This window comes from Ambystoma mexicanum, chromosome 8 (assembly GCF_040938575.1).
Source record: "Ambystoma mexicanum isolate Mex_15411 chromosome 8, UKY_AmexF1_1, whole genome shotgun sequence".
Classification (NCBI taxonomy): Eukaryota; Metazoa; Chordata; class Amphibia; order Caudata; family Ambystomatidae; genus Ambystoma; species Ambystoma mexicanum.
Genome location: NC_090929.1, coordinates 1,235,570,487 through 1,235,588,340, shown reverse-complemented (window position 1 = coordinate 1,235,588,340; position 17,854 = coordinate 1,235,570,487). Strand labels below are relative to the sequence as shown.

General features: G+C 47.2%; 1 protein-coding gene across 6 annotated transcripts in view; it reads left to right on the top strand.

Annotated features, from left to right (window-relative positions):
• Positions 1-17,854, top strand: part of PLCE1 (phospholipase C epsilon 1) — a 3,624,599-nt gene that overhangs the window by 2,888,635 nt on the left and 718,110 nt on the right. For all 6 annotated transcript variants that reach the window (XM_069611343.1, XM_069611341.1, XM_069611340.1 and 3 more), the window contains one exon: positions 6,934-7,224. In XM_069611343.1, the coding sequence (XP_069467444.1) occupies positions 6,934-7,224 (291 nt within the window). The remainder of the gene's footprint in view (positions 1-6,933; positions 7,225-17,854) is intronic.

Here is a 17,854-nt window from a genome sequence, read left to right as displayed (position 1 = left end):
CCAGAAGCGCAAGGAAGATAAAGCAGGAGCCAAACAGCTAACGGGATGCACCCCCAGTCAGTGAACCGAAGGAGAAGAAGGCGGAAGTATGCGAGAAACACCAGATCTGCCTGATAAGCCCTGAGAGAGTGAGTGAGTTACCAGAGCGCTTGAGAGCGAGTGTCACATATCATTAACAACCTGAGAAAGCCCAAGTAATTGGAGAAACTGATCCAAATACAAACAGTTTTAAGAAGGGGTCATTGACCTAAATCTTGGAAAAAGAGATTGATAGAAATGCAGACAGTATTAAGAAAGGTTTGGTGACCCAAATCTTGGAACGAGAGATGGATGCAATACGAATGTTATAAAGAAAGGGTTGGTCGCCCAATACTTGGAAGCAAAGATTGATACAAATACATAGTTAAGAAAGGGTCGGCGACCCAATATTTGAAAAGAGGAGTTGATACCAATAAGAACTTTGCAGAGAAAGGGCCCGTAACCCAATACTGGAGAAGCAATCATTCTTAGATGAATGAAAGAGTGAGTGGAGAACAGAAAAGCCTTGGCAGAATAGTGAACCAGGCAAACAGTGATTTTGGGACTCACGCTCAAGAAAGGACAATAAAGCCCTGGCAGGAGAGTAAACCAATCACTGTGCGACTCTGGGACCTACACCCAAGAAACATAATTGTGATATCCTTGCAGGAAGAAACAACGAGAAAGACTTATTTGAAGGGATTGTGTCCTCCGACGTATTCCTTATCTTTGATAGATCATCTCCCAGCTTGCTGGCCTCAGAATGTTTTTTTCAGTAGAGAGCGCTGCACGTCAACGTCCCTCGAGCCGATGTCCCTCGACGGCCTCTGTATCGGCACTGACGTCATCACACGCATAAATAGACTTGAGCAGCGTCCGTTGCTCAGTTCTGTTTTTCCGCGCTTCGTGGGGCCTCGGAATATCGTTGCTCAGTTCTTCAGTCAAATATATCATTATTCCTCATGAATACCGACTCGTACTCGATGGCTTCCTCACCCAAACCGACGACTCCACTGTCCGGCTTCAAAAAATGTCGAGACTGTGGAAAGAAAATGTCATTGACGGATCCTCACAGGATCTGTCTATGGTGCCTGGGAATCAAGCACCATTGTTCGGAGTGCGAGGACTGAATGTGCATGACGGCGAAAGCCTTGAAGGAGCGTAAGGGGAAGCTTGAGAGAGTTAAGGCAGTTAAAACTTCTTTGAAAGTTTCCTCGGCGGAGTCGAGACATTCGTCTCCTCGCCATCACAAAAGACATTCTCGTCCTAGGTCTCGAAGCAGTTCCCATCACTCTTCGAGATCTAAGCATTTAAAAAAGAGACGTCGAAGATCCCCTTCCTCGTCTTCGTCTTCTTCTGTTTCCCCAAAAAGGGTCTCCTGCCCCACAAAACATAGCTCTCAGGCTGAGTGGGAGGAATTCAGGAAAAGGATGCTAAGCGTCTTCGAGAAAGCGGCCTCGACCCCCTCGAAGACTGCTGAGGGTGATACCCTGGGTGAAAGACCCGAAAAAGCAAAAAGCCGCGAGTCGCAGCACCCGGCGAAAGAAGCCACCCGAGAGCGTCATTAACCCTCGAGTAAAGGCAAAGCTGCGTCTTCGACGCCGTCGTCGAAGATCCTTTCGACACATAGATCGGCGTCGTCGATGCCATTATCGAAGGGTTCTTCGACACACAGGTCAGTCGAGTGAACGCCGTCTTCGACGCCGAGAAAGGATAAACCCACAGCCACCTCACAGCCAGTGGCCATACCCAGAGCCTCGAGCATGAGAATGTCGTCGACAACCTCGAGTAGAATCCCGATACTCTCGAGTTCGAGGCCTCTACCACCTTTCTCGATGCCTTTTTCGATGGCTTCGATGGCTTTGAAGCCTTTAACGTCCGCGTCAACGACGTTGACGTTTTCTCAGCCAATCATGACGAATTTGGCTCCTTCTGCTCTGGAAATGGGATTTATACCATTTTCAAGACCTGATCACTCCAGAGTCTTATCTTCTATTTATGAAGAAGGGGAGGATTCGGATCAGGAAAGACATTTTGAGTTGCAGGGACCTGCAACTCCTGCACCAGAGGAATTTACCTCTGAGGAACGTAGGTTGAAAGACCTCCATGAATCCCTACAGGAAGCAAGTGAGTTGGACACTTCCCCAGAAGTGGAGTTTGCCACACCAGACCCAGGGGAACATGCTGAAACCCCTTATAGAACCTTGATGGCAAGGATAATAGAGTTTATGGGGTGGTCCACACCCTCACCTGCTTTTCAGCAAGACGACCTCACGGACATCTTGGTCAAAGGTCCACAGGAGGATCCTGTGGTGCCATTTCATGCGGCATTACGAAGAAGAATATTGGCAAACTGGGAAACACCTGAGGTAATCCCGGCGGTTAACAAAAAATGATCAGCTAAATATAGGGTGTTTTCTGCTGACCTGAATATTTATCCAAACACCCAACTCCGGAGAGTCTGGTTGTTCAGGCAGCTACTTCAGCAGGTTATAAATCGGCTTACCCTACTGTTCCACAGGATAGGGATGATAAAAGATATGACTCTATGGCCAGAAAAGTCTTTTCCGCTTATAGCATGGCGTTGAAATCCATCAATGCTACTTGTACGCTCGCAAGGTTCAGCAACACATTTTGGGAGTGTGCTTCATCAGTGGCTGACTGCCTCCCGGAGGGAGAAGAAAGGGAAGCGTTCCTAAACATCATCAAGGATGGTAAAGACGCTATGTGCGAATCCCTTCAAACTAGCATTGATTCTGCTGACAGCATCAGCAGGGCCATGGCGGCAAGTACAACAACCCGGAGATTTGCTTGGTTGCGAAAGTCTGCTTTTGCTCCAGATGTGCAAAGCAGACTCTTGAATATGCACTTTGACGGCTCTTCTTTGTTTGGTAAGAAGGCAGATGACAGTTTAGAAAAACTACAAACATCAAAGGCAGCAGCAAAATCCCTAGGAGCTGCAATCCGTAAGACACCATATTGCCCCTCAGGAACCTCTTGGAGAGGTAAGTCCTTTCGCTTCTATTCCGCATTTGGAAAAGGCAGAGGACAGCCGGTTCAAAGGGGTCAAAAAAAATTCACCCGAGGTGGACGGGGTAAAAATACAAAAGCCGCAGCAGCACCCTTCAAGTCTAAAGAGGGAAGGGATCCACGTCTACCCCTACCTGGACAATTGGCTGATCAGAGCTGTATCTTCGGAACAAGCTCAGATCCAGTTAGATTATGTCTGCCACTTCCTTCACAAAGTGGGCTTCTCCCTCAATTTAAAGAAGTCACAGATGATACCATCACAGAGACTCCAGTTCATTGGAGCGGTCCTGGACACTTCCCTGGGAAAAGCCTCTCCACCAGAGGTGAGGGCTCAAGATATTCTGCAGATGGTCACCACGTTTCAGAATGCCCAACGTCTCCCAGCCTTTGACTTTTTGAGGTTACTAGGCATCATGGCATCCTGCATCTTCCTTGTGCCAATGGCTCGCCTGAGAATGAGATCTCTTCAGTGGGCACTGAGAACTCAGTGGTCGCAATTCTCAGGGAGAATGACAGGCCTCCTTCAGATTCCCGACAAGGTGGCTCGAGACCTTCAGTGGTGGGCCTGCCAGAAAAACATCTTGAAGGGGGAACTGTTTTGGCAACCATGGCCGGAGGTAACAGTAGTCACAGATGCCTCACTCACAGGGTGGGGAGCCCATACCAACGACTTGACCATCAGCGATCGTTGGTCTCCATCGGAGTCCAGACTACATATCAACCTGTTAGAGCTGAGAGCAATCAGACTAGCGCTGAAAGCTTTTCTGCCATCTGTACAGGGGGAAAATGTCCTGATAATGACGGACAACACAGTGGCCATGCACTACCTCAACAAAAGAGGAGGCGTAGGATCACTGCCACTGTGCAGAGAGGCAATGCAGCTCTGGTTTTGGGTAATTCAAGAAGGAATCTCTCTATCGGCAGTTCACCTAGCCGGAGAGAAGAACTTGACGGCGGACGCTCTGAGCAGGCAGGGCACAGTCTCCCACGAGTGGGAACTAGCTCAGGAAGTCCTTCAGGAGATCTTCGCCCTTTGGGGAACCCCTCAAGTGGATCTGTTTGCCACCAGTACCAATAGAAAGTGTGATCTGTTTTGTTCAAGGGAATTTCCCCCGAGAGGAGCTCTAGGGGACGCGTTCATAGTGGACTGGGAGTTTCCACTCCTGTACGCGTTTCCTCCAGTCCCCGTCATTCCTCAAATGATCAGGAGGTTGAGAAGATTCCGGAGAACCATGATCCTAATTGCCCCAGACTGGGCCAGGAGAACGTTGTACCCGGACCTTCTGGACATGTCCATCTGCTCTCCAATTCGTCTTCCACTCAGGGAGAATCTTCTCTCACAGAAGGGAGGTCAGGTTCTCCATCCAGACATCAAAACCCTCAACCTTCACACCTGGCTTCTGAAAGTTTGAGATACAAGGATTGGGACCTCCCGGATGACGTCATGGAAGTGTTGCTTTCGGCCAGAAGGCCAGCAACAAAGTCTTTATACCGCCGCAGTTGGAACAAATTTTGCAGGTGGTGTAGAGAAGAGAATATCGACCCCTTTTCATGTGGTACACCAACGGTGTTATCCTTTCTACTCTACTTGGCAAATTCGGGCCTTCAAGTTGGCACTATCAAGGGCTATCTCGCAGCGCTATCGATCTTCAAGCGCACTGCAGAGGAGCCTTCGTATTTCAAATTACCCTTAGTAATACAATTTCTAAAGGGATTAACTAATGTCTACCCTCCAAGACCTTTCCAGGTTCCTTTATGGGACTTAAATTTAGTCTTAAATTTCCTGATGGGTACTCCTTTCGAACCACTCCACTCTTGTTCGCCCTTAAAACTGTCTTATTAGTGGCTTTAACATCTGCCAGAAGGGTGAGCGAATTACAAGCTCTATCTTGTAAACCCCCTTATACAATTTTTCATAAAGACAAAGTTGTCCTACAGGTATTACCTTACCTTCATTCTATCCACCTCCCCATCCGGGGAAAGAGGAAGAAAGGCTACATAGGCTGGACCCAAAGCAAGCTTTAAGCTTTTACATAAGCAGACCAACTGTTCGTAGGTTACTCAGGGCACAAATTAGGACTACCGATAACAAAACAAACCATTTCCAGATGGATTATTTTGGCAATCCTGGAATGTTACAAACTAGCAGGCAAAGAGCCTCCTCAAAATCTTAGGGCTCATTCAACCAGGGGTATCACAGCCTCCTCGGCCCTCCAAAGAGGGGTTCCGGTTCGAGACATATGTGCGACTGCCACATGGTCGTCCGCACATACCTTCACAAGATTTTATGACCTGGATTCCTCCTCTAGTCAAGAGACTAGGTTTGGCAAAGCCGTATTACATTTGGAAACATGGCGTTTTACTCCCACCTCCAATTACACACCACTGCTATGGGAGTCTATCAAAGATAAGGAATATGTTGGAGGACACAATCCCTTCGAAGAACAAGTTACTTCTTACTGTGTAATGTTCTTTCGATGGGATGTTCCTCCGACATATTCCTTATCGCCCCTCCCATCCATCCCCGCAGTATTACTTCCCTTGTGGTTGCAGCTTACGCTCCTTCAAGGTCAATAACCAATTCATGTAAAACAACTGTTAACGTCAAAACGAAACTGAGCAACGGACGCTGCGCGAGTCTATTTATACGCGTGATGACGTCGGCGCCGATACAGAGGCCGTCGAGTAACGTCGACGCGCATCGCCCTCTACTGAAAAAAAAATTCAGAGGCCAGCAAGCTGGGAGATGATCTATCAAAGATAAGGTATACGTCGGAGGAACATGCCATCAAAAGAACGTTACAAGGTAAGAAGTAACTTGTTCTTTTCCTTAAAACTGGGGAAGCATAATAAGTGGAGAAACTCAAGGGAGAAGTCGTCCCCGTTGAAACTATGAAGTGAAATATTGTATAAAGAAAGAGACACAAGAGGAGAGCCCTTTGAAAACGTGCAACATTATTTTCCTGAAGTGTTGGACAGACAGGGAAAGACCAGAAGAAACATAGGGGTATGGAGGAGCACTTCCTCTCGTGGAACTTTAAGTCCTTTGTTTTCGACACCTTAGAACTTTATATTTGGAACTATGAAAGAAAGCTACAAGTGCATAGCTTATAAAAATCCCCTTGTACACATTGTTTTGAGTTTAGCGTGTAAGGGTCAGTTTATGGTTTTTGGACACAGGAAGAGGACGCTCTTGGGTTTAACATCCTGACACAGACGTTCATTAGTTTTGCTGAGGGACAGGTAAGATTTCCCCATCCCCTCTTATTATTTTAACAATAAAGGTCCAATTTCATACTGAAACTTGTTACTGTTTCTGAGTCTTACTCTTGATCCCTTACACTTGGCAGAAGATATATCCCTAGCCACATAAACAAGTTGACGCATTAAAATGCATTGAGGGAGATTGAAAACAAGAAATCACATTTGTGGGGTTACAAAAATTTACACCAGCACAATTATTTAGAACACGTTTTAAATAAATGCAGCAAAGGTTCCTCAGCACCTTCCTCAAGGTTTTCCTTTCAAGAGACTACAAAAGAATGGAAATACAGTGCAGACGTTGGCTGTAGGGAAGTCTGGGCAAAGTGTCTCATGATTCAAGGTGTCATTGAGTGGCTGTATATACAACTGAATGTAGAGCAACTTAACCTTTTATTCTGTATGAATGATAAACTGGTCAATCTTTGAATTGAGTATTGAAACAGCTCTTACGAAACTGATCTCTGGTAGCCAACGCTTTGTGAAAAGCAAATGGCTAATAACATAATATTTTACTAGTATGGCAGGATACTACTTAGAAGATATGTGAACTTGGCATGCTTGATATATTCATAGATTCCATGTTTGGTATAAAAATATATAATTTTTGAATTTGTTTTGTAGCTCCCATGGATATGCGTCAAAACTGTGAAGAATCGTGCTCTCCTCCTTCCTATCCATCTACCTCTCTGAGTGCTATCATAAGGACACCTAGATGTTACCACATTTCATCCCTAAATGAGAATGCTGCCAAGCGACTGTGTAGACGGTATTCCCAGAAATTGATTCACCATACTACATGCCAACTGTTACGAACATACCCTGCTGCTACACGTATTGACTCTTCAAATCCACATCCACTGATGTTCTGGCTACATGGCATACAGTTAGTGGCTCTGAACTACCAAACAGATGGTAATTGTATAAAACTATTCTTTATTTTAAACTAGTGTTTCTTACTTATATATTTAATGAAATGCTACACATCTAATCATTAACAAACTCGTTTTCATTTTTACAAAAGATACCTATAATATTGTACGTTTTTTAAACGATTAAATGCATCTTGCAATGTTTAACCATTGCGGAGAAGCTAATATTCCTTTTTTAAGATTTTGTTTGACTCGGTAATGGCTAATAACGTTTAATTCTGTATTTATGTAAAGTTTTCTATAATTTTCAACTGGATCAGCAAGGAAAAAGAGGTAGAGATTGGAGATTGGAAGAGGATTGGCAGAACTTTCAATGTTCCTAACTCTATACCATGCTCTAGGCAGCTCTATTCAATCATACAAGGCAGCATTGTTCATCAATGTTTTACATTTATGTATTTTTTCATTTATTTGAAAAGTGTCAAAACATGTTGCTTAACAGTTACTTGATAGCGCCATTGGGTCTGTTTTGCACTTATTCAATGCAAGTTTGCATCCTGGGTTTTGAAACACAGTGCCAGGCTATATTGAGCATTTAGGACAGGAGTCTCCCTAACAGCAGTTGACTTTTCGAGCCTTCAGTAGGGATTCGCCTGGGTCAGGTTTGATAAGCAGGTAGAGTCACACATTTGTTCCAATGAACATAAGAGATTCTGGTCCCCGTAGAATGTGGCTAGGGGCTCTTTGGTGTGTGCTAACAGCCGAATGAGTGTCAAAACCAGGCTGTTTTCAGGTGCCTCCAAATTGCTTGTTCATGTGAGAAAAAAATTATGGATCAAGATTTTTGAGTATAGCCATATCAAGATGGTCTGCTTCAAATTTATCAAAAAGAACAGTGCGTTTTATTTTGTGAAGCAAATGGATTATGGGACAGTTTCTGTACACAATTCAATACACTCAACCAGAAGTCCTTTTGCACAGAGATTTGTTTATTCTTTTTATTTTTATTGCACTATGAACCAATTGAGGGTTTTAAAAACGGTGTAGTGTGCAGTGATTTCTTGTGTTATCTGGTGGAGGCATATTCTGGCTGCTTGGTTCCCTATTGTGCTTTGGGATTTGGGCTAAAATAGTCTAAATGTTACAGAATGAGGGATTTGCTAAATTGCTCCCAGTGGTTGGAATAGAGTGGAATTGGAACTTTGCGAAGTATGTGCAGTTCATAGTTTGCTTCTTTTATCACTACATTTATCCGACCAGTGATGAGAAGCTCTTGATCTAAGAGGCTACACTCAAAGGACAGGTCAATAGGATGAGGGGGTGGGATCAGATCAGTCACCTATCACTAGTTCCTTTGCGTTGGGTCCATTCATTTAGTGGGACATTTTTTTCCTCCCGAAAAAATGGGTCTGCATTTTCTGATACCGCCCAGTTCCCAGGTTCTCTCACCAGTCAAAGGTGGAATTGTGTAGAAATACAGGTGGTGAAGCACAACAGCTTGGACTGGTGGAGCCATACATGTGTTGAACAATAGAAAGGTTAGACATAATGCCTCCTTTGCCCATATATTTACATTCTTGTTCCAGTGTAGCACTAGAATATTCTGTTCTTTGGACTGCAGCTAGTGAGAGGTTATCGATTCCAGTACTGGGTCATGCCAGTTTTCATCAAAGGGGCTCCTTGCAGTTGTCTGATAAATTGAGGTTCTGAATCCTGCCTGACGGTCTTGGATCCGGTTGCTGGCTTACTTGTACTACTGAAGTCGTTTTGTGACCTTTGTTTACAATATCTTGTTTGGAAATGGTAGGCTCAAAATCAGTTAATAGCTCATCTGGTCTTTTGGGGTCTGTTATTCATTATGCAAAAAGCTTTTAAAGCATATTTAAGATGGTCTGGGATTATGCATTATACAACGTATGCAGGCAGCAGGTCAGCGATATCAGAATCATGTGCTGCTATAAATATGTAAAATCACTGGGCTGTGCAGAATGCAGGCGGTAAGTAGGATGCCTTGGTTGTTGTAGCAGCGTTCAGGAGTTCGGTTGGGCTCATCTGTTTGAACAAGGAGTGGTTGGAATTAAATGTTGGTTGATTAGTGAGATGAGATGGTTTGGGGTTGTAGCCTATTGCCTTGCAGATTTTGCAGCAGTACTTGAAGTTCCTGTTCATTGGATGTGTTACCTCATTGATAGGATCTTCATTTCAATATAAAGTATTGGTTTTATTAGAAAATTCAACATCATTGTGCAAAGTAAAAATATAATAATTAACATTTGCAAATTAGGAACATTACAACAGGTATGTTTTCTTTGCTCTTTTGATTTTCCTGTGGTACCCTCCAATGTATATTATGCATCAGATTCCTCTCAGGTTGTGGTCTGCTCTCTTCAGGTTGGCCATGGTCGTGTTGACTATTTATTGGCTGTTTTGAGGCTGGCTGTTAATTATGTAAATTGAAGATCTCTGATACCATGATGCAATGAACCAAGTTTATTAACCCAATAACCACACACACAATGGATATGATATTGATTTTTTAATCCAACATGGCCTTGGCAGCAGAGATAATGGGATTGTTCTTTAACATAACGCATAATGTTAGTCTTCTAGTGATGCCCGAGCTCTACCAGTCACTCACAGATTCCCATAAGACACTCAGCGACCAGGAGCTATTATTATTGTTATTAGGGTATTTATTGAGCGCAGACCTAGCCTCAGGAAGCAACAGAGCGCTTTACAATCATAAGAGGAAGAATAAGGTTAGGGAGCAGAGAAACAAGGGAGTGGGGATATAACAACAGGAGAGGGAGGGCAATCGTCAGCAATGGATCTACCAGTAACCAGGGGAGGAAACAGTGGGGATCAGATTGCCCAGTCTCAGGTTAGGTGGGGAGTGGATCCTGTATGGACCTAGGTGTTAGTGAGGCGCCATTCCTTGAAGAGGAGGGTCTTGTGCACCTTCCTGAACTGTAGAAGCGAGAGGGCGAGTCGGGTGTTGATGGGGAGGAGGTTCCAAGTCTTGGGGTGTAGACAGAAAAGGCCTGTCTTCTGGATTTTTCCTTTGTGCACCGGCGGAGTTCAAGTCTGCACATGTCCTTACTTGATGTGAATCGTAGGCTTCCGAAGATGCAGAGTTTCTCAGTGAGGTAGCTTGGGGACTTCAGGGTAACAGCCTTGTAAATGATGCAGCATGATTTAAAGATGGTACAGGCTTGCTTGTAGCGGGAGCCAGTGCAGATCAATGAGTGTTGGGTTGATGTGCTTGCGTTTACAGAATCCTTTAATGGGTCGTGCTGCAGCATGCAGGACACATCTCAGGGGAGCCAGGGTAGTTGCTGGAAAGGTTTCCAAAATGGGATTACCACCATCCAGGTGGGAGAAGACCAAGGCTTTGACAGCAGATCTAACCTTGTTTTCTGAGGTGAAGGGTTCGATTTTTCGCAGGAGAGAAAGTTGGTTTCTAAGCGGTTCCCCGTAAAGATTGAAGAACGCAGGGGAGAGGATTGATCCTTGTGGGGCTCCACAGGAGATGGGTAGAGTTGGTGATCTGAAGGAATCCATTTGTTCAAACTGGTGGTGATTAGTAAGGTATGATTTGAACAAGCTGAGGACAATCTTGCTGATCCCCATTGTAAGGAAGGCATGGTATCAATGTAGGACAGACACAAGTGACCACAGTTCAAGGGTGTTTATTGAACTTTATCAAGGGTGTGAAAAACACCTATCTAAACGTAAACCTAAGATGGGAGCAAGCTACGACCATCACAATAATAATAATGTAGCCCTAGTGGAATCTTCTCAACATAAAAGGGCCTATACTAAAAAACCTATTGCCAATCTTTACCGCTAATTTACAAACAGTGTAGGGAAATGTACATGGAAAAGAAAGAAGTGTTCACAAAATGATAAGTCAGGATGTTCAGGCCGTTGGCCACCTTTCCCCATGTTTTTAGCATGGGACAAGGCAGTTCACTCGAGCGTAGCACACTCTTGGACTTCTTATGCACAAGGATAAAAGTCCTTTTACCAACAACAGGGCCTTCTGTGCCCAAGTCTTTTACGTTCAAAGTCTCTTGATTCAGAGGGCCTGATGTACCAAAAACAACCAAAAGATCCTTTCCAAATATTGAAGTCGGGCGATTCAATTTGCACCCTGGATCTCCCTCAGCCATGCTTAGATCTTTCTTTTATACAATTAGCCTCCCTCAGCAGGGCTCAGACCAGTTTTAATTTGCAGGCATCCCTCAGTCGGGTTCACATTTGCCATGGCAATATTTTCTCGGGTGACTCACGGTTCACCCCGGAACGCCCTCTTCCGGGCTCACATCCCCCTTTATACAATGAGTCTCCCTCAGCTAGGCTGAGACCAATTTCAGTGCGTAAGTTATCGAAGACTTTCAAATGGGCACAGGATTTAGCTTGACCCACTGCAGGACCACTTCGATTTCACAGTTCAATGATTCTCACACGCTCTGTTGGATACCAAACAGAGACTTTTGAGTGAGCACCCACGTGGCGCCGGACCACTCTGTTTCTGGTACCTATTTCGGTTTCATAAAGTTAATTCACATACGAGTCATCTTTCCTGATACAATGTTGCCGCTTGCAACCTTGAGCATTACACAATCTGGTCTGCTATCAGTCTCTCCGACTCAACCAGTGATGCTGAATTAACTGGTGCTTTGTTGTCTGAGTGAAGGACAGTACCACGGCAGCAATCGCTTCTCCCCGCATTGGCTATCAAGGCGGGAGGGCCCCGTGTACCTTCTACAAACACTGCACTGTTGTTCAGCTGTAATTCTCGGTCTTATGTTTCTTTTCCTCGTGGCCTCTTGAAAGTCGAGGTCCTTCTCCGAAAAGGTCAATGGTAGTTCCCTCCTTGCAGCCCTCTCTGGTCTCAACGCCTTTCTCCTTGGTTTAAACTACTATCTCGGAATTGCTGCTTCCTAGTGCGTTTTGCCTTGCTCCGAGTGTGCGTTTGTGCTCCGCCTTTTATCCGTGTGGGGAAGTGTGATGGAAGTCAGGTGTGTGTGTAATTATCAGCAATTGCCTGACTCTGCCTGACACTTGTGTTGGGACATGTCAGGTATACAGCTCTGGTGTTAGTCCGTTGTCGCTCACTATGAACTGTCCGTGAGAAAGTGTTTGTGTCGAAAAGGTGGGGCGGAGTTGAGCTTTTAGGTATCCTGGTAGGATGGGGAAAAGTTTACATGGAAGGGCATACCACGTCTCACCCTTCGGTGTCCCACTTCCACTCCCCGAGAGCCCCCATCCAGGTGATCCTTCCTCACTGGTCCACCGCCAGGAACTGGATCCATTAGCGATCGCCGTGTCCTAGCCACCTGTATGACAGATCCCTGGGGACTAGCGGGTGAGACAACTTCACGTTTCTCACACCATGCACTGATGTAGATTGTCGATAAGTGTCTGCTGATCTACTGTTTCAAATGCTGGTGAGAGGTCCAGGAGAACCAGGAGGCAAGGATGGCCATCATCAAGGATTTCAAGGGCATTGCCGATGGTAGCTTTTTCTATGCTGCATCTAGGTCTAAAGCCAAATTGATACGACTGAAGGAGGTTGTTGGCTTCGATGTGTTTGCAGAATTGCATGCCTACTGCTTTTTCAAGGATATTACCTAATAAGGGAAGATGGGTGTTGGGTAGTAGTTACTGAGGTCATCATCTTTCAGTGTTGGCTTCTTGAGAAGCAGGAGGATTTATCCAGTCTTGAGGGTCGAGGGGAAGGTGCCATGAGTGAGGGAGCTGTTGATGATTGTCAGGTAAGGGAGGAGTGCTTCAGTTCGAAGTGTCTTGAGTACTGAGGCAGGGAGGATGTCTGCATATGATGTGGCCTTGAGGGATGCTAGAATGGCAGTAAGGTCTTCAATAGTGAATGTCTTGAAAGTTGTCCAGGTGGTTGCGGTTGGGGTCTGTGTTGGTCGATCATGCTGATCTTATTGATGAAGAAAGAGTTAATGTCAGTGGCTTTCTTGATAGAGTGCAGTATGGGTCGGGCAGAGGGTTGATGCAGTGTTTGATGATTTTGCGAAAATCTAGACCACAGAATTAATAGCCTGCATGTTCCACCTGATAGTGGGCAGCATTTATATGGTCTTGCAGTCAGCTTACACCTATCAATGTAAAGTGATCGTAGGGCAAAATGATGCACTCTACAAAAAAAAAAAAATCTTAATAAATATATAAATGAACATGATGGATATGCCCTATTGAGGAGCCTCCTTTGTCTGCATAAGGTAGGATACACATATAATATAATATATATATATATATATATATATATATATATTACTGATACGTCCCATCCCCTTTCCTCCATCCTTGTGGGCGTTCCCAACATGGGGACGGTACCGGAACCTTTGGCAGCAAAAAATGTAGCTTCCCCTTTAAATTTAGTATAGTGCGTGGGGTGCAGCCTCTGGCGTGGGAACGCCCAGCTCTCCCCCACGCCTCACCTAAGTTCCTTTTTCCGCACGGATGGTGTTGGAACTGGCTGCCAGCGTGGGGAGTTTAGCCCTTCTTATTTTTTCAATCTTATTTAACTTCCCTTCGGTGCCTCGCTTCCCCCGGCGCATGTCAGCTGCAGGAGTATTCACAAGATGTGCTTCATGCGACTGCTCGTTCCCATCTTCGGACCCCCGTGCTCTCTGCCTTGTTGAAGATCTTCTACACTTCTCCTCCAGCACACCTTAAGGACTCTGTCTCCACAACCTCTCGTCAAGACAAGGTAGGCCCTCTGTTCAGCACTGCTCCTCAGTGCAGCAACTCCTTCCCGGGGGTTCCCAATAGCAAGGGTTTGCCTGATTTAGGTTCTGGCAGGCCCGAGACCTCTCAGGCTACCAGTTCCCAAGCAGGAGGGCCTGGGGGCTCTTCCGGCTGCTCCAGGGGTAGACCGGAGGTTGTCAAGGCTACTGGCTTCCTAGCCAAAGGGCTCAGGGGCCCTACCGTGCTGTCCTCGGAAAGGCAATCACGTTCGTCCTCTTCTTTGTCTCCACGGGTTAAGGGATCGTCGAGTGCCACCTCCAAGAGTCAGTCCTTGGCACGATCCAGCAAGACTACCGGCACAGGCGCCAAGGGCACGTAACCTACCGGAGTCCGCTCCAAGGTCGTGAGTCTGGACGTTGCTACTATCGGCCGAGGGCTCAACGCCTGCCGGAGCAATCTCTGAGGTCGACACTTCTGCTTTGGGTGCAAAGCCCAAGCTGTATCCTCTGATGTCTGAGCCCTCTCCTAGCTCAGGGCCTTCACACCCCTCGCCCAGGGCATGGCCCAAGGTCTCAATACGGAGCATAGGCACGTGGCAGAGCCTGCTAGGCTGGCAGCAATTTTTTATTCGAAGCAGGGCCTGCCCGTGCTCTCACCCATTGGATGGGCACTGCAAGAAGGTCCCAGTCTCCTTTCTTCTGGAAGCGGCGGCAGACTTTACAGTACAGGGGGGTGGTTTCCTCAAGGATACATCTACCCTTCACTGCATTATGGCTGCACGCGTCTCCATCAGGAGCAGAGGCCTAGCGCTTCAGAGGGCTGGACCCTTCGGGACCCGGCAGCTTGCAAGAATCGATTCTTTGAGAGCTTCCACTTCCTCATGCGTTCTCCACAGATGAAGGAGGACATTATGAAGGAGGTAATCACGCAGGTGGTGCCACCCCGGCCTCCTCCGGTTCCTCCAGCGCTGCCGGTTCCAGTGCCTGTCCCGCCCCCGGTCCAGGCCCTACCGGTGTTCCAAACTCCTCTGCCTCCTCCTTTATCAGCAACGCCTCCCCCTCAACAGCCGCTGGACTTGTCTTCGATCCTGGATCAAGGGGGGACCCCGCTGGCACCTGTGTTCCAATGCCAGGACTCCCCTCAGTCTGAAACAAACGGGGAGCAACGATAATGACGATGATGACGATGACGCTCGGGCTGATGAGCCCTCAGCATCTGTTAAGGCTGTCATGACCACCTTCAGAGCCTTGCAGAGTTCTCGGGGGTCCCCCTCCCAGAGGAGGCCCCACAGAAGTCGGGAGTACTAGCAGAGTATTTGGGCAAGTGCACCACGATCTGTTCGGGCTTCCCCTTGCAGAAAGATATCCTGCAGGTGGCAAAGAAGGTCTGTGAGATGCCCAGGGCCAACACCCAGATGAACAAGAAGTTGGACAACAGATTCAGGCCTCCCATCCTCTGCCTCATTCTTCGGTGGTGGCTGCTGCCTCACTCTATTCTAAGCCACCGTCTTCGTCTTCCTCCTCGGGTGCTGCCGCCGGTTGTCTTTCGAAGGAGGACAAGGTCCTAGAGTTGTTGGGCAAGCAATGTTACCCCTTATCAGGGCTGCTGTGGCGTGAGTTGGGGGAGTTTCTGCCTGACCTCCGTCTTTAACAGCAGGCCTCCTTCAAGGCCGGTCTGGCTGATGCTTGGGCCGTTGCGCAGGACCTCATGGAGTCTTCGGTCTCCCACATCGACACAGCCAGCAGAGGGCTGTGCTTGGGGGTGGAGATGAGGAGGACGGCATGGATACATGCCACTAAATTTTCTTCTGACATGCAGGAGCAGATCTTAGATCTCCCATTCGAGGGCGTGGACCGTTTATATTCGTCAACCTATGACGAGTTGACAAAGAAGAAAGCCTCTACTCAAACCGCCAAGTCGTTGGCCATCCCGACCAAGCCGGGGCAAAAGTAATTTCCTCAGGCTCAAGGCAGGACCGAATTCAAACCCTGCGCTTTCTTCGGATTCAAGGGTTTGCAGAACGCAGAGGCCTGACAGATCACCCAGCGACAGCAGGAGGAAACAGCAGAGGACTTTGCGTGGGATTTTCTGCTCCCCCTCCTCTGCTCCCGCCTCTGATGCCGAGAAACAGTGATGTCACGGTCAGGGAACATAGTTTGCCAGTAGGGAGGTGACTGGCTCTTTTCCAGGGCATCTGGAAGCGTCTTTTCAAAAAACCCTGGATCCTGTCCATAGTTTCCACAGGCTTCAGGCTTCCTCTTCCTTTTCCTCATCCATTCTCTCCTCCTCTTTTACTGGCGCTTCTTCCGCTCTTGGAGATTCAGGCAGTGGAACCGGTTCCTCAGTCCGACAGGGGCTCTAGTTTCTACTGCAGGTTTTTTGGGGTACCCAAGAACAACCAGGCTGGCCTGAGGGTAGTACTGGACCTGTCATTTCTAAATCAGTCTTTAATGCTCAAACGCTTCAAGATGATTTACTCCAGCAAACATAGCAGAGTCTCTGTGTGCAGGCGACTGGATGTGTTCCCTAGATCACAAGGATGCGTACCTTCATGGCCCCATCTACCAGCTTCATCCAAGGTTTCTGCAGTTGACGATTATGTCATACCACTTTCAGTACAAGGTGCTTCCTTTCGTCCTGAATTCGGCCCCTCGTGTCTTCACAAAGTTGAGGAAAGCTGTGGCAGGTCTCCTCTGCCTTGAGGGTCATCACCTACACCCTATATGGATAACTGGCTGTGGAGGGCCAGTGCACCAGAAGGAGGGGTACACTCCTGGCAGAGATTGGCAGATATTCTTCATCAGTCTGGCTTTTCCCTCAATCTGAGGAAGTCACAGCTGTGCTCCTCCCAGGATCTGGTCTTCATAGGGGCTCGGTGGAACGCAGCAGTTCAGCAGGCATTTCCCATGGCCGAGGGGCCTCTCTCACTTCGCAAGGCAATTGGGCACTTACTGAACAACTGAACCACCTCAGCATGGTGGTTTCAGCACCTTCTGAGACTGATGGCGTCCTGCGTGCTCACAGTTCATTTCACCGCCTCAAGATGAGGCGTCTGCAGCTCCAACTGGTGGCCAATTGGGATCAGGAGACATGATTTTAGCCAGACAGGCTCCCAATACCCCTACTCCTCCTGCCCGATCTTCGCTGGTGGTTGATGGACAGCGATGTGGCTTTGGGGGCCCCCCTTCACCCGACTAGAGCCTACCCTGGTGGTGACTACGGACTACTCTCTTTTGGCTGGGTGGCTACTCTGGAGGGCTATGCGATTCATGGCTCATGGTCCAGGGTGAAAGCCCTCATGCATATCTATGATATGATATGATATGGCATTTATAACGTGCCTATACACAAGTGTTTCAAGGCGCAACGAGGCAAGGGAGGGGGAACAGAGGGAAGACAAAGACAACAATCTTACTAGGACAGGTAACATTGAGATCGCACAAGTGCAGTGGAGGGGGGAAAGTGCGGGGGGTTTAATGGGGAGGTGGCAGTGCAATACATAGGATCAACAATAAATAAAGAAAAAATAAATAAAAACAATAGGTAAAAAGTGCTGCCAGCTTGTGGCAAGTGCAGGGATATGTGCAGACATAAGTGTCAAGAGCTGGAGGCGACTTTAGGGATACAGAAATAGCCCCCAAGTGCAGGGGTTGCCTGGGAGGCAGTGCAGGAGCGCAGCTGGCGGGGGAGGGGACCTGGGCCTGAGGTCAGAGGGTCGCCAAGCGACAAGTGCAGTTTTAGTCAGAAGTTCAGCAGGTGAGAGGAGGAGAGAAAGCTGAAGCAAAGAGGAACATCTTGAGGTGCTTCCGGAACCGGAGATGGTTCTCCTCAAGTTTCAGGGAGGCTGTTCCAGAGGGAGGCCCCAGCTGAAGAAAGAGATCTACAACCAACTTGTTGCTTGTTGAAGCGACTGGCCCTAAGGGAGTTGGAGGCGGACGAGTGAAGAGCTT